Source organism: Mobula birostris, chromosome 5 (assembly GCF_030028105.1).
Source record: "Mobula birostris isolate sMobBir1 chromosome 5, sMobBir1.hap1, whole genome shotgun sequence".
Taxonomy (NCBI): Eukaryota; Metazoa; Chordata; class Chondrichthyes; order Myliobatiformes; family Myliobatidae; genus Mobula; species Mobula birostris.
This window is the reverse complement of record NC_092374.1, coordinates 205,884,357-205,906,921: the sequence shown is the minus strand read 5'-3', so window position 1 is coordinate 205,906,921 and position 22,565 is coordinate 205,884,357. Positions and strand designations below refer to the sequence as shown.

Genomic DNA, 22,565 nt, shown 5'->3' with positions numbered 1-22,565 from the left:
TCGCTTCTGAGCTAAGTAGATATTGGTATCTTCCATGAGGAGAGAGTCAGCTTCCATTCAATCACTTATGTATGGCAGTCTGTTTCAAATAGGAATTTACTGCCTTTCAAGTAATAGCTGAAACATGGATAAGCCCACACGAGAGCTAGCGTCTCCTTTTTGATTTGGGCGTAACACTGCTCAGTTGGAGTCAGTGCTCTTGATGCAAATGCCACCAGTTTCCGTACACCACTTGAATAAACATTATCCCTAGACCAAAGGAAGCAACGCCTGCTGAGACATGGTTGCTCTGTGTGGATCAAATGATGCCAACGTCAGTGGAGAGATAAGCTCTGCTTTAAGTACTGAGAGTGACTTCTCCTGTAATGCACCCCAGGTCCAAATGTTTCACTGAGAGCAGAGGTCACTAAGAGGCCTTGTTGTCTCTGCGAAATCTGGAATGAAATTTCCCAGCTGGTTACCGTGCCAAGGAAACTGCAGATACATTCATAGGTTGTTCCATTTTCCGAACTCCTGCCAGTTTGTCTGAAACTAGTTGCACTCCCTCTGAGGATAGTTGGTTGTCTAAGAACGTGACCTCCAAGTTTACAAATTTGCACTTCCTTCTGTTCGTAGTATTTCCAACTCATTTCAGTTTCTCCAGGGCAACTTCCACTCTTTTGTCATGTTTCTCACTGAAGATAACTATATAGTCCACATGACAGACTACTCCTGCCAGTCCCTCCAAACTTTGGTACATCTGAAAGAGGTCAGGGGGTGATGAGATGCCAAAAAGGAGACTCTTGAAGACATAGCATCCATGTGGTTGATAACGGTTGTGAGCTTCTGTGACTCAGGAGCTAAACAGGACTGCCAGAACCCTGAGTTTACATCTAGTTTGGGGAATATTTTGCTCTACCCAGCATACCCATTCTGTGCTTAACAGCGGGCAGAATAAACTTCTCCTGCTTCACTGCATTAGTCCATTTTGTGAGTCCAACGTACATCCTCACCGTGCCACCTGGCTGGGGAACAAGAACAACGTCCGCACACCAGTCAGTAAGTCCATTCACTCTACGTGAGGGTCACGAGCAAAATCAAGTGCAGGGATCACAGAGGCATCAGTAATTCCAGCAAAACAAAAGATTTATTGCAGAAGTTAGCTGAGGAGACTAACAAGAGCAAGGCAAACCATGCAGAACTTTGAGGAACAGAAATCACTCACAGAAGAATTTGGTTTGAGTTTCACCTGCAAGGAACAACAATGACCCAACAAAGAAGTGTTGGCGTGCACCCCCGAAATACAGCCTGGAGCACCGAGGAATTCATGACCAATCAGACGACAGAGGTGTCTATCTGAAGCAATAATCCCCGAAGCCAACAACTACTTTACAATACCGCGCTAATTAAGTTATCGCAAATTGAATGAACGTGATAAATATAAAGAGTTTAACAATCCCCATGATCCAAAATGAGATATCTAACAAACAAAGTGAAAAACCAGAGCTAGCCTAAAGTTCAACAATTAGACACAAAAGGTAAACAATCCAAGGAAAAGCACATAGCCACAAGGTGACACAGAGAAAATACAAATTGACAAAAAAAAAACTTTTCTTTTTAAAAAATGACCCCTGGTTGTGACACTCCAGTTATGATGTCAAGTACTTCCATTTTCTCAAGTTCAGATTTGACTTTGTTCATCGATGGGACTGGAATACACTTCGATGTGGTCACTCCTGGCCTCGGTTGGATAAGGTTCTGTTCTCTCACTACCCAGAGACCTGTGAAGAACTCCGGGTATTTCTCATGCCACTGACCATTGCTCAGTGAATCTAACCTTATAAAAACCATTGAAACCATAGAAACTACAGCACAGAAACAGGCCCTTTGGCCCTTCTTGGCTGTGCTGAACCATTTTCTGCCTAGTCCCACTGACCAGCACACGGACCATATCCCTCCATACACCTCCCATCCATGTATCTGTCCAATTTATTCTTAAATGTTACAAAAGAACCCGCATTTACCACCTCGTCTGGCAGCTCATTCCATACTCCCACCACTCTCTGTGTGAAGAAGCCCCCCCTAATGTTCCCTTTAAACTTTTCCCCCCTCACCCTTAACCCATGTCCTCTGGTTTTTTTCTCCCCTTGCCTTAGTGGAAAAAGCCTGCTTGCATTCACTCTATCTATACCCATCATAATTTTATATACCTCTATCAAATCTCCCCTCATTCTTCTACGCTCCAGGGAATAAAGTCCTAACCTATTCAACCTTTCTCTATAACTGAGTTTCTCAAGTCCCGGCAACATCCTTGTAAACCTTCTCTGCACTCTTTCAACCTTATTTATATCCTTCCTGTAATTTGGTGACCAAAACTGAACACAATACTCCAGATTTGGCCTCACCAATGCCTTATACAACCTCATCATAACATTCCAGCTCTTATACTCAATAATTTGATTAATAAAGGCCAATGTACCAAAAGCTCTCTTTACGACCCTATCTACCTGTGACGCCACTTTTAGGGAATTTTGTATCTGTATTCCCAGATCCCTCTGTTCCACTGCACTCCTCAGTGCCTTACCATTAACCCTGTATGTTCTACATTGGTTTGTCCTTCCAACGTGCAATACCTCACACTTGTCAGTATTAAACTCCATCTGCCATTTTTCAGCCCATTTTTCCAACTGGTCCAAGTCCCTCTGCAAGCTCTGAAAACCTTCCTCACTGTCTACTACACCTCCAATCTTTGTTTCATCAGCAAATTTGCTGATCCAATTTACCACATTATCATCCAGATCATTGATATAGATGACAAATAACAATGGACCCAGCACTGATCCCTGTGGCACACCACTAGTCACAGGCCTCCACTCAGAGAAGCAATTCTCTACCACCACTCTCTGGCTTCTTACATCGAGCCAATGTCTAATCCAATTTACCACCTCTCCATGTATACCTAGCGACTGAATTTTCCTAACTAACCTCCCATGCGGGACCTTGTCAAAGGCCTTACTGAAGTCCATGTAGACAATATCCACTGCCTTCCCTTCATCCACTTTCCTGGTAACCTCCTTGAAAAACTCCAACAGATTGGTCAAACATGACCGACCACGCACAAAGCCATGTTGACTCTCCCTAATAAGCCCCTGTCTATCCAAATGCTTGTAGATTCTGTCTCTTAGTACTCCCTCCAATAACTTACCTACTACTGACGTTAAACTCACCGGCCTATAATTTCCCGGATTACTTTTCGATCCTTTTTTAAACAACGGAACAACATGAGCCACTCTCCAATCCTCCGGCACTTCACCCATAGACAGCAACATTTTAAATATTTCTGCTAGGGCCCCGACAATTTCAACACTAGTCTCCTTCAAGGTCCGAGGGAATACCCTGTCAGGTCCTGGGGATTTATCCACTTTAATTTTCTTCAAGACAGCAAGCACCTCCTCCTTTTCAATCTGTACAGTTTCCATGGTCTCACTACTTGATTCCCTCAATTCCATAGATTTCATGCCAGCTTCCTTAGTAAATACAGGCGCAAAAAACCTATTTAAGATCTCCCCCATTTCCTTTGGTTCCGCACAAAGCCGACCACTCTGATCTTCAAGAGGACCAATTTTATCCCTTACAATCCTTTTGCTCTTAATATACTTGTAAAAGCTCTTTGGATTATCCTTCACTTTGACTGCCAAGGCAACCTCATGTCTTCTTTTTGCCCTCCTGACTTCTTTCTTAAGTATTTTCTTGCACTTCTTATACTCCTCAAGCACCTGATTTACCCCCTGTTTCCTATACATTTCATACAACTCCCTCTTCTTCTTTATCAGAGTTGCAATATCCCTTGAGAACCAAGGTTCCTTATTCCTATTCAATTTGCCTTTAATCCTGACAGGAACATACAAACTCTGCACACTCAATATTTCCCCTTTGAAGGCTTCCCACCTACCAATCATATCTTTGCCAGAGAACAACCTGTCCCAATCCACGCTTTTTAGATCCTTTCTCATTTCTTCAAATTTGGCCTTCTTCCAGTTCAGAACCTCAACCCTAGGACCAGATCTATCCTTGTCCATGATCAATTTGAAACTAATGGTGTTATGATCACTGGAACCAAAGTGCTCCCCTACACAGACTTCTGTCACTTGCCCTAATTCGTTACCTAACAGGAGATCCAATATTGCATCCCCTCTAGTTGGTCCGAGGCTCAGCTTTCTCTGGTGCGTGTTTTGCATGAAACTGAAGTACCTGTGACAACTTGGAGTCTTGTAGCCCAACAACAATCCTGTCTCTAATGAGCTCATCTCTCAGATTCCCATATGCACAGTTGTCTGACAGGACATACCATGCTGTGATGAAGTCATTTCAGTTCCATCTGGCTCCTGTTTTCTGGAGTTAAACTTCGCCCTCTCATATATCACATTCGCTTTGCATTTTTTCCTGCACCGTCTGTACTCACTTTTCTGAGCATCTGTCAGCCCGAGTCCACCAATGATGTCGTCTGATTTGTGACCCATGCGGTATATCAGTGTGCTTGCTTCGTTCTCTTCTGAAGCTTGAGTGACGTTGCTTGCAACTCTGAATCTCTCAGAGCAACAGAGCCATCTCTGTGCGGGGCCTATCAGCGGCGCCAACTAAGCTCAGTGAGGGAACACTCACAACATACTGGAGGAACTCAGCAGGTCGGGCAGCATCCGTGGAAACGATCAGTCCACGTTTCGGGCCGGAGCCCTTCGTCAGGACCGTAGAGGGAAGGGGCAGAGGCCCTATAAAGAAGGTGGGGGGAGGGTGGGAAGGAGAAGGCTGGTAGTTTCCAGGTGAAAAACCAGTGAGGGGAAAGATAAAGGGGTGGGGGAAGGGAGGCAGGGAGGGGATAGGCAGGAAAGGTGAAGAAAGAATAGGGGAAAACACAAAGGGTAGTAGAAGGAGGTGGAACCATGAGGGAGGTGATAGGCAGCTGGGGGAGGGGGCAGAGTGACATAGGGATGGGGGAAGGGAGGGTAGGGAATTACCGGAAGTTGGAGAATTCTATGTTCACACCAAGGGGCTGAAGACTACCTAGACAATATATGAGGTGTTGCTCCTCCAACCTGAGTTTAGCCTCATCGTGGCAGTAGAGGCCATGTATGGACATATCCGAATGGGAATGTGAAGCAGAGTTGAAATGGGTGGCTACCGGGAGATCCTGTCTGTTCGGACGGATGGAGCGGAGGTGCTCGACGAAGCGGTCCCCCAATCTGCGTCGGGTTTCACCGATGTAGAGGAGGCCGCACTGGGAGCACCGGATGCAATAGATGACCCCAACAGACTCACAAGTGAAGTGTTGCCTCACCTGGAAGGACTGTTTGGAGCCCTGAATGGTGGCAGGAGAGGAGGTGTAGGGATAGGTGTAGCACTTACGCTTACAGGGATAAGTGCCGGGTGGGAGATCCATGGGGAGGAACCTGTGGATCAGGGAGTCACAGAGGGATCGATCCCTGCAGAAAGCGGAGGGGGTGGAGAGGGAAAGATGTGCCCCTTCCCTCTTCAGTCCTGACAAAGGGTTCCGGCCCGAAATGTTGACTGATCATTTCCACGGATGCTGCCTGACCTGCTGAGTTCCTCCAGCGTGTTGTGAGTGTTGCTTTGACCCCAGTATCTGCAGAATATGTTGTGTTTATAAGCTCAGCGAGGGAGTGTTTTCGCAGGTCAGAGGCAGTGATTTAAAACGAGAGCTTCGTGGGCATTAGTCCGTTGTACAGGGCCTATCAGCGGAGGCAACTGAGCTCGAATAACTAAATAAAAGTACAAAAGGGATAAGTGGAACGGCCATTGTCAGGGCGGCCATTGTCGGGAGTAGGCCAGTGGCGAGAGTAGAAGTGACAGGCTTTTGCTCATTCTGGCTTCGGCGAAAGCGGGCTTCAGCGAGGTAAGTGGGTGTGGACTTCGTTTTTGATTTTTCTTTGCTTTTTTTTTGAGGAATAAAGAGCATGTTGGTAGGGTTAGTATTTTGCTCTGGGTGTCGGATGTGGGAATCTCCTAGTCTCCCAGATGGCCACATCTGCGCCAGGTGCACCGAGATGCAGCTCCTGGGAGACCGTGTTAGGGATCTGGAGCTGCGGCTCGATGACCTACAGCTCATTAGGGAGAGTGAACAGGAGACAGAGAGGAGCTACAGGGAGTTAGTCACCCCGAGGCTGCAGGAGTTACATAAGTTAGGGAAGCGAGGGAAAGAGCTCAGGTAGTAGAGAGCACCCCTGTGGCCATCCCCCTCAGTGATCATTACCTTGGTTTGGATGCTGTTGAGGGGGGTGACCTGACAGAGGACGACCACGGCGATGGGGTCTCTGGCACTGAGCCTGGTTCTGTGGTGCAGAAGGGAAAGAGGAAGATGAGGAATGCGGTAGTCATAGGGGATTTCATAGTGAGGGGAACAGACAGGAGGTTCTGTCAGCCTGATAGAGATACCCGCATGTGTTGCCTCCCAGGTGCCAGGGTACGGGATGCCTCGGATCGGGTGCAGAGTATACTGAAGGCAGAGGGTGACCAGCCAGAAGTCTTGGTACACGTTGGTACAAATGACACAGGTAGAAAAAGGGAGGAGGTCCTGAAGAGAGAATTCAGGGATTTAGGTAGGAAGCTGAAAAGCAAGACCCCCAGGGTAGTAATCTAAGGATTGCTGCCTGTGCCACATGCTAGCAAGTGCAAGAATATCATGATCAGGTGAATTAATGTGAGGCTGAGAGACTGGTGTAGGGGGTAGGAATTCAGATTCCTGGTTCACTGGGGACTCTTCTGGGGGAGGTACGACCTGTACGAAAAGGACAGGTTACACCTGAACCCAAACGGGTCCAATTTCCTAGTGGACATATTTAACAGAGCTGTTAAGGAGGGTTTAAACTAATTTGGCAGGGGGATGGGAACCAGAGTGATAGGGTTGAAGAAGGGGAAAACAGAAATAAATCAAAGATAACGTGCAACAGGGATTATAAAAAGAACAGGCAGGAGATGAAGCATAATCACAGACAGTGGCATGAGTTACAGGGCAATAGAGGAATGGTGCAGATAAAACAGAACGCAACAAATACTGAGCTGAAGTGTTATATTTGAATGCACGCAGCATAGGGAATAAAATAGATGATCTTGAAATTCAGCTACAGGTTGGCAAGTATGACGTTGTGGCCATCTCTGAAACTTGGCTAAAGGATGGCTGCCATTGGGAACTGAATGTCCAAGGATATACGGTGTATCACAAAGATAGGCTAGAAGGCAGAGGGGGTGGTGTGGCTCTGTGTATAGGAAATAATATTAAATCGTTGGAAATAGATGATATTGGATTGGAAGGTGTGTGGTCTCTATGGGTTGAGTTAAGAAATGGCAAGGCTAAAAGGACTCTAATGGCAGTTGTATACAGGCCTCCAAACAGCAGCCAGGATGCGGATTACAAATTACAGCAGGAGATAGAAAAGGCATGTCAGAAGGGCAATGTCATCGTTGGGGATTTTAACATGAAAGTGGATTGGGAAAACCAGGCTAGTACTGGACCTCAAGAGAGAGAATTTGTAGAATGTCTAAGGGTGGCTTTTTAGAACAGCTTGTTGTTGAGCCCACTAGGGGATCGGCTGTGCTGGATTAGGTGTTGTGCAATGATCCAGAGGTGATAAGAGAGCTTAAGGTTAAGAAACCCTGAGGGAACAGTGATCACAATATGTTCGAGTTCACATTGAAATTTCAGAGGGAAAAAATAAAATCCAATTCGGTGAAGTAAAGGAAATTACAATGGCATGAGAGGGGAACTGGCTGAAGTCGACTGGAAAGGGACATTAGCAGGAAGGACAGCAGAGCAGCAATGGCTGGAGCTACTGCGAAAAATGAGGGAAGTGCAAGACAGATATATTCCAAATAAGAAGGAATTTGGAAAGGGAAGAAGGACACTACCATGGCTGACAAGTGAAGTCAGAGCCAAAGTAAAAGCGAAAGAGAGGGCATACAAGGAAGACAGAGCTAGTGGGAAGATAGAGGATTGGGGAGCTTTTAAAAACTTGCAGAAGGAAACTAAGAAGGTCATTTGGAAGGAAAAGGCGAATTATGAGAGGAAGCTGGCAACAAATATCAAAGAAGACACTAAAGGTTTGTAAGTATATAAAGTGTCAAAGAGAGCCGAGGGTAGATATAGGACCAATAGAAAATAATGCTGGAGATATTGTAATGAGAGAAGCAGAGACGGCAAAGGAACTGAATGTGTATTTTGCATCAGTCTTCACAGTGGAAGATGTCTGCAGTATATCAGACATTCAAGAGTGTCAGGGAGATGAAGTATGTGCAGTGAAAATTATGACTGAGAAGGTGCACAGGAAGCTCAATGGTTTGAGGGTGGATAAATCTCCTGGACCTGATGGAATGCACCCTCGGGTTCTGGAGAGATTATGGAGGTATTAACAATGATCTTTCAAGAATCGATGGATTCTGGCATTGTACTGGATGACTGGAAAATTGCAAATGTTACTCCGCTATTTAAAAAGGGTCGGAGGAAGCAGAAAGGAAACTATAGAACTGTTAGCCTGACATTAGTGGTTGGGAAGTTGTAGGAATTGATTGTTAGGGATGAGATTATGGAATACCTGGACGCACATGACAAGATAGACCAAAGCCAGCATGGTTTCCTGAAAGGAAAATCCTGCCTGCCAAACCTACTGCAATTCTTTGAGGAAATTACAAGCAGGGTAGACAAAGGAGATGCAGTAGACATGGTGTACTTTGATTTTCAGAAGGCTTTTTGACAAGGTGCCGCACATAAGGCTGCTTAGCAAGATGAGAGCCCATGGAATTACAGGGAAGTTACTAGCCTGGGTGGAGCATTGGCTGGTCGGCAGAAAACAGAGAGTGGGAATAAAGGGATCCTATTCTGGCTGGCTGCCGGTTACCAGTGGAGTTCCACAGGGGTCGGTGTTGGGACCGCTGCTTTTTACAATGTATGTCAATGATTTGGACTACGGTATTAATGGATTTGTGGCTAATTTTACCGATGATACAAAGATAGGTGGAGGAGCAGGTAGTGTTGAGGAAACAGAGCCTGCAGAGAGACTTAGATAGTTTCGGGCAATGGGCAAAGAAGTAGCAAATGAAATACAGTGTTGGAAAGTGTATGGTCACGCACTTTGGTGGAAGAAGTAAATGGGCAGACTATTATTTAGATGGGGAGAGAATTCAAAGTGCAAAGATGCAAAGAGACTTGGGAGTCCTTGTGCAGGATACCCTAAAGGTTAACCTCCAGGTTGAGTTGGTTGTAAAAAGAGTGAATGCAATGTTGGCAGTCATTTCTAGAGGTATAGAATACAAGAGCAGGGATGAGATATTGAGGCTCTCTAAGGCACTCGTGAGACCACACTTGGAGTATTCTGTGCAGCTTTGAGAAAGGATATACTGACATCGGAGAGGGTTCAGAGAAGATTTACAAGAATGATTCCAGGAATGAAAGGGTTACCGTATGAGGAATGTCTGGCAGCTCTTGGGCTGTATTCCCTGGAGTTCAGGAGAATGAGGGGGATCTCATAGAAACATTGGGAATGTTAACAGGCCTGAACAGATTAGATATGACAAAGTTATTTCCCACAGTAGAGGATTCCAGGACAAGAGGGTACTACTTCAGGATTGAAGGATGTCTTTTTAGAACTGAGATGTGGAGAAATTACTTTAGTCAGAGGATGGTAAACCTGGACTTTGTTGCCACCAGCAGCTGTGGAGGCTAAGTCATTGGGTGTATTTAAGGCAGAGATAGATAGGTTCTTGATTAGCCAGGGCATCAAACAGTATGGGGTGAAAGCAGGGGAGTGGGGATGACTGGAAGAATTGGATCAGCCCATGATTGAATGGCAGAGCAGACTCAATGAGCCAAATGGCCCACTTTTGCTCCAATATCTTATGGTCTTGTCTCTCAAAAATCCCTTGGTTTCGAGAAATCAATTGTCATCGGGGGCTTTAGAGACAGTTTATGTACTGCAGGTATTTGAACCATTTTCCTGTTTGCGTGTTTAGTATTTTAGTTTGTTTGGACTACAAAAATCTTTCTTCCCTCTCTCTCTCTCTGAGGGTTTGACTGACTTCTCTACTCTGTCTGTGTCTCTGTGCATTTCCCCAGGCTAGTAGCCCACAGATTATTACAGTGTATCAATTCCTGTGTGCAGTTCCATAAGATCATAAGATATAGGAGCAGAAGTAGGCCATTCGGCCCATTAAATCTGCTTCGCCAATCATGCGCTGATCCAATTCTTCCAGTCATCCCTACTCCAGTGCCTTCTCCCCATACCCTTTGATGCCCTGGCTAATCAAGAACCTATCTATCTCTGCCTTAAATGAGTTGGCTTCCACAGCCGCTCGTGGCAACAAATTCCACAGATTTACCACCCTCTGTCTAAAGTAATTTCTCTGCATCTCGGTTCTAAAAGGACATCCTTCAATCCTGAAGTCATGTCCGCTTGTCCTAGGATCCCCTACCATGGGAAATAAGTTTGCCATATCTGATCTGTTCAGGCCTTTTAACATTCAGACTGTTTCTATGAGATCCCCCTCATTCTCCTGAACTCCAGGGAATATAGCCCCAGAGCTGCCAGATATTCCTCATATGGTAACCCTTTCATTCGTGGAATCATTCTCGAAGGCTTTACCTAGCAACGATGGTCAGGGCTAAGCTCATTTAGCAAACCGGCACAGACAGTATAGGTTGACAGATCACTGAGATATTTTTCACAGATATGTGCAAATGAGAACAGTCTTACTGTAAATTCTAACTTGTTGGGGATGTACTTTGTTTGTAACATGTATTTATCAATGATCAACCATTTCTGGCACATGTTGTGTTCGATAATGAAGGGTAGTACAGAGGGACACCCAGAGGTCAGCATGCCGACTATTCAACTGAACCTCATTGACATTCTGCTTTTACAATATGTGAAATCTTTCCATGTGAGAGTGGTATAGGAATAACACTATCAACTACCACTACAAGGATCAGTAAGAATCAGGATCGGAATCTGGATCAGGATCAAAGTTGGAATCAGAATACAGATCAGTATCAGCATCACAATCGATCTCTGGATCAGAATCGGGACCTGTGATCACGATCCGGATCGAGTTCAAAATCTGAATTAGAGTAAGACTCAGAATCTAAGTTGTTATCTGGACTGGATCAGAATTAGAATCAAGGTCAGAGTCATGGTCAAGATTGGGATCGGAATCAGAATCAGGTTCTGGGTCAGAATCCTGGTTCAGGATCAGAATAGAAATCAGAATCAGGATTGGGATCAGGATCCTGACCGGGTTCTGGATCAGGCTCTGGTTCTGGATCATTTCTGAAAATGCAAGCACACAACATCAACCGATTCCCCTTTGTCTATCCTGCATGTTATTTCTTCAAAGGATTCCAATAGACTTGTCAGGCAAGATTTCCCCTTGAGGAATGAATGCTGACTTTAGCCTACTTTATCACATGCTTCCAAATAACCCTAAACCACATTCTTAATGATCTTCCCAAACACTGAGGTCAGATGAACTGGCCTATAGTTTCCTTTCTTCTGTATCTCTTGCTTTCATAAAGAGAAGAGTGACATTATTTCAAATTTCTAGTCCTCTGGAACCATGCTATAATCTACTGATTCTTGAAAGATCATTACTAATGCCTCCACAATCTCTTCAGCCACCTCTTTCAGAACCCTGGGGTGTACACCATCTGGTCCAGGTAACTTATCTGCCTTCAGACTTCTCAGCTTCCCAAGAACCTTCTCTCTAGTTATGGTAACTTCACACACTTCATGCCCTGACACCTGGAGCTTCCACCATTCTGCTAGTGTCTTCCACAGTGAAGACTGTTGCAAGGTAATTATTCAGTTCATCCATTATTTCCTTGTCTCCCATTACTACATCTCTAGCATTGCTTTCCAGTGGTCCAATATACATTCTCGTCTCTCTTTTACACTTTATGTATCTGTGAAACTTCTGGTACGCTCTTTAATATTATTGGCTATCTTACTTTTGTATTCCAACTTTACCTTCTTAATGAGTATCAGTTGCCTTCTGTTGGTTTTTAAAAAGCTTCCCAAACCTCTAACTTCCCTCTATTTTTCGCTCTATTATATGCCTTCTTTTTGGTTTTTATGCTGGCTTTGACTTTTCTTGTTAGCCACAATTGTGCAATCTTTCCATTAGAATACTTGTCCGTCTTTGGGATGTATATCCTGTGCCTCTCGAGTTGCTTCCAGAAATTCCAGCCATTGCTGTTCTGCCATCATCCTTGCCAGTGTTCTTTTCCTATCAATGTTGGCCAACTCCTCTGGCATTGCTCTGTAATTCCCTTTACTCCACTGTAATACTGATAATATGGGCTCTTGTCTTGTTCAGCAGCCTCACCTGCAGCACCATGTCAAAAACCTGTTTGCATTTACCCTATCTATACCCCTCCTAATTTTGTATACCTTGATCAAATCTCCCCTCATTCTTCTATTTTCAAGGAATAAAATCCTAACTTTAATCTTTCCCTGTAACTCTGGTCCTCAAGTCCCGGCAACACCTTGAAAATGTTCTCTGCAATCTTTCAATCTTATTGATCTCATTCCTGTTGGTAGGTAACCAGAACTGAAAACAAGACTCCAGATGAGGCAAAGTCAAAGTGAAAGTTTCATATAGCTGAACCAGTGAGGTGGCTGATGGGTCTACATCTGAAGAAGATGCAGATAGAAGGGTGAACACATCGAGAAGCACAAAGGAAACACCCGAAGAAACAAGCTGTCAAGTGAGAGGAAAATGTGACAATGCTGAAAACTTAAATAAGTAAAAAACAGAAAGCACAGGGGATCCTCGGCAGGTCTGCCTGCATCCATAGAGGATCAAACACAGTGACCTGCCCAGAGCTGAGATGAGAGCGTGAACGACAGTGCGAAGGAAGTCCGAAACTCCTCGGTACCGCACTTACCGGTATATTATCCTGTGCGTATATTTGCGGGATCTCTATGTTAACGTGCCACGGATGCCTTTTCCGAAAGGTGGCCTGGGGGTTCTCATCGGCCACTCCGCACAGATTGCCAAGTGTAGAAAAATCTGCAGCAACAGAAGTGCTGGTTCAGTTTTGGTCTTCAGATTCAGATTGGACCCTGTGTCACAAGTGTCTCCACAATCCAGCCCACCACATTAATCAGAACAAAACTACCACTACGGAGGCACGCCAGTTAGCTTGGGGCATAGGAGATCAGTTCTGACAGCATCTGAAAGGAGTCTATGACCATGTGGGTTTCCTCAAGGTGCTCCACTTTCCTCCCACGGGACAGGGATGTACCTGTTAGTCGGCCAACTGGTCACTATCAGTTACCCTGTGACTAGACGAGGGTTAAATCGGTGTGTTGCTGGGTGGTGTGGCTCATTAGGCTGAGAGGGCCCTTTCCCTGCTTTGTCTCTAAGTAAAGAAATCAAACACAGACCGATCAGCTACATAACAAGCTCTGAACCCAATGGTACAGGTGTAATGCTGAGGGTTTACGTGGCATTGGCCAGACCTCACTTGGAGTATTGTGAGCAGTTTTGGACCCATTATTTATCTAATGTGACGGGATCCTGAATAACCCCTATGAACTGTGCTTTTGGACTGTCACTTTAAGGCACTGGAAGTAACTTTTGGATTTCTGCTGAGTCGGAGAGAGAGATGGCGCCAAGCAGCTCGTAAGTTGCTATGGTGACCAAAGGCGATGTTATTTGATGGACACTCGATGTTATGATTTTCTGCAGCGTGTTGATACTTCCCAAGGACATAGCATGCTTGTACATTTCTTACACAGACAAAGGAAGGAGGAGTTATTTGAGTGTCAGTTGGTGCTCAGCACAGGAAGATAAAAATAGGAGGTCAGATGATACACCTCAGACACAGGTTTTGGACATTGAATGAGCTTTGTTGTGCCCGCAGAAAAAGTTGGTTTTTGGAGGATCGATCAGTCGCTCTTGCAGTGAAAAGGAAAGGGGTTGACTGGTGGGGAGTTGTCCATGTGTCCACCCTCGCCTGGGTGATAGCTCCACCACAGAAAACCGGTCCCCTTTGTTGTAGTCACAGTCAGTGACTTTTAAAGGATTTCAAAGGATAACGAGAAGCTCGACAGCGTCAGCTCACCTGAAGACTCAAATCTCTCCCTCTCTCTCTCTCCATCACTACTCAACTCAATACCACGAACTGAACTGAACTTTACTCATCATTGTAAGACTGTATCTTTTTACCCCTAGACTTAAAGAAGCTTGGTTCTTCATACATATATTTCCACACTTACTGATATACTTACTTATATATATATATAATCATTGCTAACCTGTTTGATTTATCTCCATTTATATTACTTTATTGCATGGTTACTAATAAATACTATTAGTTAATAGCAATACTGGACTCCAAAGTGTTTTCCATCTCTGCTAGTTCTTTATTCCCGTCACGGGGTACGTGACACTAATAAAAGATGTGCTGGCATTGGGCAAGGTCTAGAGCAGGTACAGAGAATTATTCTGGGAATGAAAGGAAGTGTTTGACAGTACTCGCAGGAGTTTCGAAGAGTGAAGGGGAAGGGTCACCAATTGAACACTGAAGGGCTTAGACAGAGTGCATGTGGAGAGGATATTTCCTACAGTGAGGGAGTCTTAAGATCACAGGGCACAAGAATGCCCCTTTAAAACCAGGAATGAGGAAGAATTTCTTTTGCCAGAGGGTGGTGAACCTGTGGAATTCATTGCCACACAGCTGCAGAGGCCGTGTCATCGGATATATTTAAAGCAGAGGTTGATAGGTTCTTGATCAATCAGGGTGTCAAAGGTTACGGGAAGAAAGCAAGAGAATGGAGTTGCAAGGGATAATAAATTGGCCATGGTGGAGTAGACTCAATGGGCTGAATGGCTTAATTCTGCTCAAAAGGTCTAATGGACTAGTGGTCAGTGATCACCCAGCTACCACTTGAAGCTGTACTGACAACCGACAGAAACCAGTATTATCAACCAACTCTGTATCCAACAATAACCTGGTGATCAAGCATTCTCTTTCAAGTAGCACTGAGCACTCAGACACCTCTTGTACCAAACAGCAACCAACTCATTGGGAGAAGGATCCGGGCAAGTTGGTAAAATTGACTGGAAAATTACAGGTTTGTTGCCTCCCGGGTGCCAGAGTCCGGGATATCTCTGACAGGGTGCAGGACATCCTGGTACGAGAGGGAAGGCAACCAGAAGTCGTGATACATGTTGGGACCAATGACATAGGCAGGAAGAGGGATGAGGTCCTGAAGTGTGAGTTTCGGGAATTAGGCAGAAGGCTGAAGAACAGGACCTCAAGGGTGACGTTCTCAGGATTGCTGCCAGTGCTACGTGACAGAGATGGTAAGAATTGGAGGAGATGGCAGTTCAATGTGTGGCTGAGGAGTTGGTGCAGGGAGCAGGGTTTTAGATTTTTAGATCATTGGGATCTCTTCTGGTGAAGGTGGGACCTGTACAGATTGGATGGGTTGCACCTGAACTCGAGGGGGAGCAATATCCTTGCAGGTAGGTTTGCTAGCATGGTTCAGAAGGGTTTAAACTAATTTGCGATGGGGATGGGACCCAGAGCGATAGAGCAGTGAAAGAAGTGCATGGAGTAAAGCTAGATCTAACATACAGAGAGGCTTTGAGGAAAGAGAAGCAGAATAAACGGTGTAAAGACAGTAAGGTAGAAGGGCTGAAATGTGTGTACCTCAATGCAAGAAGCATCAGGAACAAAGGTGATGAACTGAGAACTTGGATACATACACGGAATTATGATGTAGTGGCCATTACAGAGACTTGGCTGGCACCAGGGCAGGAATGGATTCTCAATATTCCTGGATTTCAGTGCTTTAAAAGGGATAGAGAGGGCGGGAAAAGGGGAGGAGGGGTGGCATTACTGGTCAGGGATACTATTACAGCTACAGAAAGAGTGGGTAATGTAGCAGGATCCTCTTTTGAGTCAATATGGGTGGAAGTCAGGAACAGGAAGGGAGCAGTTACTCTGCTGGGGGTATTCTATAGGCCCCCTGGTAGCAGCAGAGATACAGAGAAGCAGATTGGGAGGCAGATTTTGGAAAGGTGCAAAAATAACAGGGTTGTTATCATGGGTGACTTTAACTTCCCTAATATTGATTGGCACCTGATTAGTTCCAAGGGTTTAGATGGGGCAGAGTTTGTTAAGTGTGTCCAGGATGGATTCCTGTCACAGTATGTGGACAGACCGACCGGGGGAATGCCATACTAGATCTAGTACTAGGTAATGAACCGGGTCAGGTCACAGATCTCTCAGTGGGTGAGCACCTGGGAGACAGTGACCACCGCTCCCTGGCCTTTATAATTATCATGGAAAAGGATAGAATCAAAGAGGACAGGAAAATTTTTAATTGGGGAAAGGCAAATAATGAGGCTATAAGGCAAGAACTTGCAGGTGTGAACTGGGATGATGTTTTTGCAGGGAAATGTACTATGGACATGTGGTCAATGTTTAGAGATCTCTTGCAGGATGTAAGGGATAAATTTGTCCCGGTGAGGAAGATAAAGAATGGTAGGGTGAAGGAACCATGGGTGACAAGTGAGGTGGAAAATCTAGTCAGGTGGAAGAAGGCAGCATACACGAGGTTTAGGAAGCAAGGATCAGATGGGTCTATTGAGGAATATATGGAAGCAAGAAAGGAGCTGAAGAAGGGGCTGAGAAGAGCAAGAAGGGGGCATGAGAAGGCCTTGGCGAGTAGGGTAAAGGAAAACCCCAAGGCATTCTTCAATTATGTGAAGAAAAAAAGGATGACAGGAGTGAAGGTAGGACCGATTAGAGATAAAGGTGGGAAGATGTGCCTGGAGGCTGTGGAAGTGAGTGAGGTCCTCAATGAATACTTCTCTTCGATTTTCACCAATGAGAGGGAACTTGATGATGGTGAGGACAATATGAGTGAGGTTGATGTTCTGGAGCATGTTGATATTAAGGCAGAGGGGGTGTTGGAGTTGTTAAAATACATTAGGACAGATAAGCCCCCGGGGCCTGATGGAATATTCCCCAGGCTGCTCCAGGAGGCGAGAGAAGAGATTGCTGAGCCTCTGGCTAGGATCTTTATGTCCTCGTTGTCCACGGGAATGGTACCGGAGGATCAGAGGGAGGCGAATGTTGTTCCTTGTTCAAAAAAGGTAGTAGGGATAGTCCGGGTAATTATAGACCAGTGAGCCTTACCTCTGTGGTGGGAAAGCTGTTGGAAAAGATTCTTAGAGATAGGATCTATAGGCATTTAGAGAATCATGGTCTGATCAGGGACAATCAGCATGGCTTTGTGAAGGGCAGATCGTGTCTAACAAGCCTGATAGAGTCCTTTGAGGAGGTGACCAGGCATATAGATGAGGGTAGTGCAGTGGATGTGATTGATATGGATTTTAGTAAGGCATTTGACAAGGTTCCACACGGTAGGCTTATTCAGAAAGTTAGAAGGCATTGGATCCAGGGTAGTTTGGCCAGGTGGATTCAGAATTGCCTTGCCTGCAGAAGGCAGAGGGTGGTGGTGGAGGGAGTACATTCAGATTGGAGGATTGTGACCAGTGGTGTCCCACAAGGATCTGTTCTGGGACCTGTACTTTTTGTGATTTTCATTAACGAACTGGATGTGGGGGTAGAAGGGTGGGTTGGTAAGTTTGCAGACGACACAAAGTTTGGTGGTGTTGTAGATAGTGTAGAGGATTGTCAAAGATTTCAGAGAGACATTGATAGGATGCAGAAGTGGGCTGAGAAGTGGCAGAAGGAGTTCAACCCGGAGAAGTGTGAGGTGGTACACTTTGGAAGGACAAACTCCAAGGCAGAGTACAAAGTAAATGACAGGATACTTGGTAGTGTGGAGGAGCAGAGGGATCTCGGGGTACATGTCCACAGATCCCTGAAAGTTTCCTCGCAGGCGGATAGGGTAGTTAAGAAAGCTTATGGGGTGTTAGCTTTCTTAAGTCGAGGGATAGAGTTTTAGAGTCACGATGTAGTGATGCAGCTCTATAAAACTCTGGTTAGGCCACACTTGGAGTACTGTGTCCAGTTCTGGTCACCTCACTATAGGAAGGATGTGGAAGCATTGGAATGGGTACAGAGGAGATTTACCAGGATGCTGCCTGGTTTAGAATGTATGCATTATGATCAGAGATTAAGGGAGCTAGGGCTTTACTCTTTGGAGAGAAGGAGGATGAGAGGAGACATGATAGAGGTGTACAAGATAATAAGAGGAATAGATAGAGTGGATAGCCATCGCCTCTTCCCCAGGGCACCACTGCTCAATGCAAGAGGACATGGCTTTAAGGTAAGGGGTGGGAAGTTCACGGGGGATATTGGAGGAAGGTTTTTTACTCAGAGAGTGGTTGGTGCGTGGAATGCACTACCTGAGTGAGTGGTGGAGGCAGATACACTAGTGAAGTTTAAGAGACCACTAGACAGGTATATGGAGGAATCTAAGGTGGGGGCTTTTATGGGAGGCAGGGTTTGAGGGTCGGCACAACATTGTGGGCCGAAGGGACTGTACTGTGCTGTACTATTCTATGTTCTATGTTCTATTACAGATGGAATTTAATGCAGACAAGTGTGAGGCATTGCACTTTGGGCAGATCAACCAGGGTAGGAATAAAATGGTTAGTGGTTGGGCACTGAAGGGTGTGGTAGAACAGGGGGATCTGGGAATATAGATCCATAATTCCTTGAAAATGGTGTCACAGGTAGATAGGGTTGTAAAAGAAGCTTTTGACACATTGGCTTTCATAAATCAAAATACTGAATATAGGAGGTGGGATATTATGTGGAAATTGTTTTAGACATTTGTGTGTCTAATGTGGGGCATTTTGTGCAGTTCAAGTAATCTACCTACAGGATAGATTGAAAGAGTGCTAAAAATATTTACAAGGATTTTGCCAGAATTTCAGGGCCTGAGTTATAGGGAAAGGTTGAATAGACCAGGACTCTATTGTCTGGAGCACAGGAGAATGAGGGGAGATTTTATAGAGGTATAGAAAGTTATGAGGGATATAGAGAGGGTAAATGCAAGCAGGCTTTTTCCACAGAGGTTGGGTGAGATTAGAACTAGAGGTCATGGTAAAGGGTGAAAGGTGAAATGTGTAAGGGGAACATGAGAAGATACGTCTTCAGTCAGAAGGTGGTGGGAGTGTGGAACAATCTGCAGAGGAAGTAGTAGATACGGGTTCAATTGCAACATTTAAGAGGCGCTTGGATAAGTAGATGGATGGGAGGGGTATGGAGGACTAGTCTCCAGGTGCAGATCAGTGGGAATAGGCAGATTAATAATTTGGTATGGACTACATGGGCCAAAGGTGCTGTAATGTTCTAAGAGTCCAAGAATCTGTTAATTCCAGACCTAATATGGCGTCAAAGGACTGCACCAAAACGCTGATGTTCTTCACGTTGAAGCTATGCCTCTCGTCACTTTTCTTTGATGCGAGTTTACTCAGCTCCAAAATGTCCACTTGATCAGAGATGCCAAACGCATACATGTCTGTAAGGTACAATGGGATCACAGTGAGTGCAGTCTCGTATTACAGGAGTTTGGTGACCATTTCCCATCTCCCAGCTCCAACGCAGCCCATCCTCACTGCCTCCTCCGTCCTCCTTCACCTTTCAATGTATAAAATTTATTATCAAGGTACATATATGTCACAATATTATAATAATTAAAAATAAATAAGCAATGATTATGAAGAACAACTCAGCCATGGAGAGTCCCAGGTCCGTCTACAAAAGGAGCGGGGTTTGGAATGGGATGAGCAACTCCATCCGGTAAAAGCCCAGAGCTACCAAAACACCAACAGAAGCCCCAGAGACATCATTCCATTTCTCCCCCCACAGAGTGCTCGGTGCCTGGAACGTACTGCCTGGGGTGGTACTAAGAGAAAACATCTTATCAAGGTACGGATCTGTTACCAAACAGAACCATTTTCTTGTGAGCATACTCAATTGTTTTAATAACCATAACAGAATCAATGAAGCACTGCACCACCAGGGTGGTCAACCAGTGTGTGAAAGACACCAGGCTCTGGAAATACAAAAAGGAAGAACAAAAATAATAATAAGGAGGAAGAGGAATAACAGACATTAAAAACTTACACAACGAAATTTAAAGGATATATTTTGATCAACAAAACCAGGATTCCACACCCACATGAGCATTTGCAATTCTGATACGAAGTACACACCACCAAACTTAAAAGAGTGCACAACCCAGAAAAATGAAGCAATTATCTTCATCCTAGAAATTCCCAGAAAAATTAAGAAAAGGTTAACCAATGGAAGAGAATGACCCTCCACGGATGACATCCCCATGATCTGAGTAGATCAGATGTCAACAAGGAAGTGTCAAGTGCCTGGCTCAGAGTTGGAGACCTCTTCCCAGAAACAGAAGGGTTCCTTGTGGCAAATACAGATGGTTAACACACACACAAAAAATTTGAATTTGAATTTATTTATTTAAATCTTACGCATAAGATATAGGAGCAGAAGTGGGCCATTCGGCTCATCGAGTCTGTTCGCCATTCAGTCATGGGCTGATCCAATTCTTCCAGTCATCCCCACTCCCCTGCCTTCTCCCCATATCCTATGATGCCCTGGCTAATCAAGAACCTATATATCTTTGCCTTAAATACACCCAATGACTTGGCCTCCACAGCTGCTCGTGGCAACAAATTACACAGATTTACCACCCACTGACTAAAGTAATTTCTCTACATCTCTGTTTTAAATGGAAGTCCTTCAATCCTGAAGTCATACCCTCTTGTCCTAGTATCCCCTACCATGGGAAATAACATTGCCACATCTAATCTGTTCAGGCCTTTTAACATTCTGAATGTTTCTATGAGATCCCCCTCATTCTCCTGAACTACAGGGAATACAGCTCAAGAGTTGCCAGACGTTCCTCATATGGTAATCCTTTCATTCCTGGAATCTTTCTCATGAATCTTCACTGAACTTTCTCCAATGTCAGTATATCCTTTCTAAAATAAGGAGCCCAAAACGGTACACAATACTCCAAGCGTGGTCTCACAAGTGCTTTATAGAGCCTCAACACCACACCCCTGCTCTTATATTCTATACCTCTAGAAATGAATGCCAACATTGCATTCACCTTTTTCACAACCGACTCAACCTGGAGGTTAACCTTTAGGATATCCTGCACAAGGACTCCCAAGTCTCTTTGCATCTCTGCATTTTGAATTCTCTCCCCATCTAAATAATAGTCTGCCCGTTTATTTCTTCCACCAAAGTGCATGACCATACACTTTCCAACATCATATTTCATTTGCCACTTCTTTGCCCATTCACTTAAACTATCGAGGTCTCTCTGCAGGCTCTGTGTTTCCTCAACACTAACCAATCCTACACCTATCCTTGTATCATTGGCAAACTTAGCCACAAATCCAATAATCCCATAGTCCAAATTATTGACATACATCGTAAAAAGCAGTGGTCTCAACACAGCCCCTGTGGAACTCCAATGGTAACCGGCAGCCAGCCAGAATAGGATCCCTTTATTCCCACTTTCTGTTTTCTGCCAACCACCCATGCTAGTAACTTCCTTGTAATTCCATGGGCTCTTAGCTTGCAAAGCAGCCTCATATGTGTCACCTTGTCAAAGGCCTTCTGATAATCCAAGTACACCACGTCTACTGCATCTCCTTTGTCTACCCTGCTTGTAACTTCCTCAAAGAATTGCAGTAGCTTTGTTAGGCACTATTTTCCTTTCCAGAAACCATGCTGGCTTTGGCCTGTCTTGGCATGTGCCTCCAGGTATTCTGTAATCTCATCCCTAACAATCGATTCCAACAAATTCTCAACCACTGAGGTCAGGCTAACAGGTCTACAGTTTCCTTTCTGCTGCCTCCCTCCCTTCTTAAATAGCAGAGTAACATTTGCAATTTTCCAGACATCCGGTACAATACCAGAATCTATCCATTGTTGAAAGATCATTGTTAATGCCTCTGCAATCTTTCCAGCTACTTCCTTCAGAACTCAAGGGAGCATTCCATCAGGTCCAAGAGATTTATCCACCCACAGACCATTAAGTTTTCTGAGCACCTTCTCAGTCATAATTTTCACTGCAAATACTTCATCTCCCTGACACTCTTGAATGTCCGGTATACTGCAGATATCTTCCACTGTGAGGACTGATGCAAAATACGCATTCAGTTCCTCTGCCATCTCTGCATCTCTCATTATAATATCTCCAGCGTCATTTTCTATCGGTCCTACATCGATCCTCAACTCTCTTTTACCCTTTATATACTTAAAAAAGCTTTTACTACCTTCTTTGATATTAGTCACCAGCTTCCTTTCATAATTCATCTTTTCCTTCCTAATAACCTTCTTAGTTTCCTTCTGCAAGTTTTTATGAGCATCCCAATCCTCTATCTTCTCACTGGCTTTGGCTTCCTTGTATGCCTTCTCTTTTGCTTCCACATCCCACAAGATGAGGGAGTAAAATTCTTTGTGCTATGACTCTGTCGCTATGTACAGACATGTGAATTCAAAAGTCTATTGGCTTGTAGAAAGAAGCTGTCCTGTAGTCTGCCGGTCC

The 22,565-nt window shown here is 44.7% G+C and overlaps 1 protein-coding gene across 1 annotated transcript in view; it reads right to left on the bottom strand.

Annotated features, from left to right (window-relative positions):
- The window catches only part of LOC140198485 (complement C2-like), a 183,207-nt gene that overhangs the window by 72,194 nt on the left and 88,448 nt on the right, over positions 1 to 22,565 (bottom strand). The window contains exons 11-12 of the mRNA XM_072259571.1: positions 19,356 to 19,493; positions 12,926 to 13,050 (exon numbers count right to left, since the gene is read on the bottom strand). Coding sequence (XP_072115672.1) covers positions 12,926 to 13,050; positions 19,356 to 19,493 — 263 coding nt within the window. The remainder of the gene's footprint in view (positions 1 to 12,925; positions 13,051 to 19,355; positions 19,494 to 22,565) is intronic.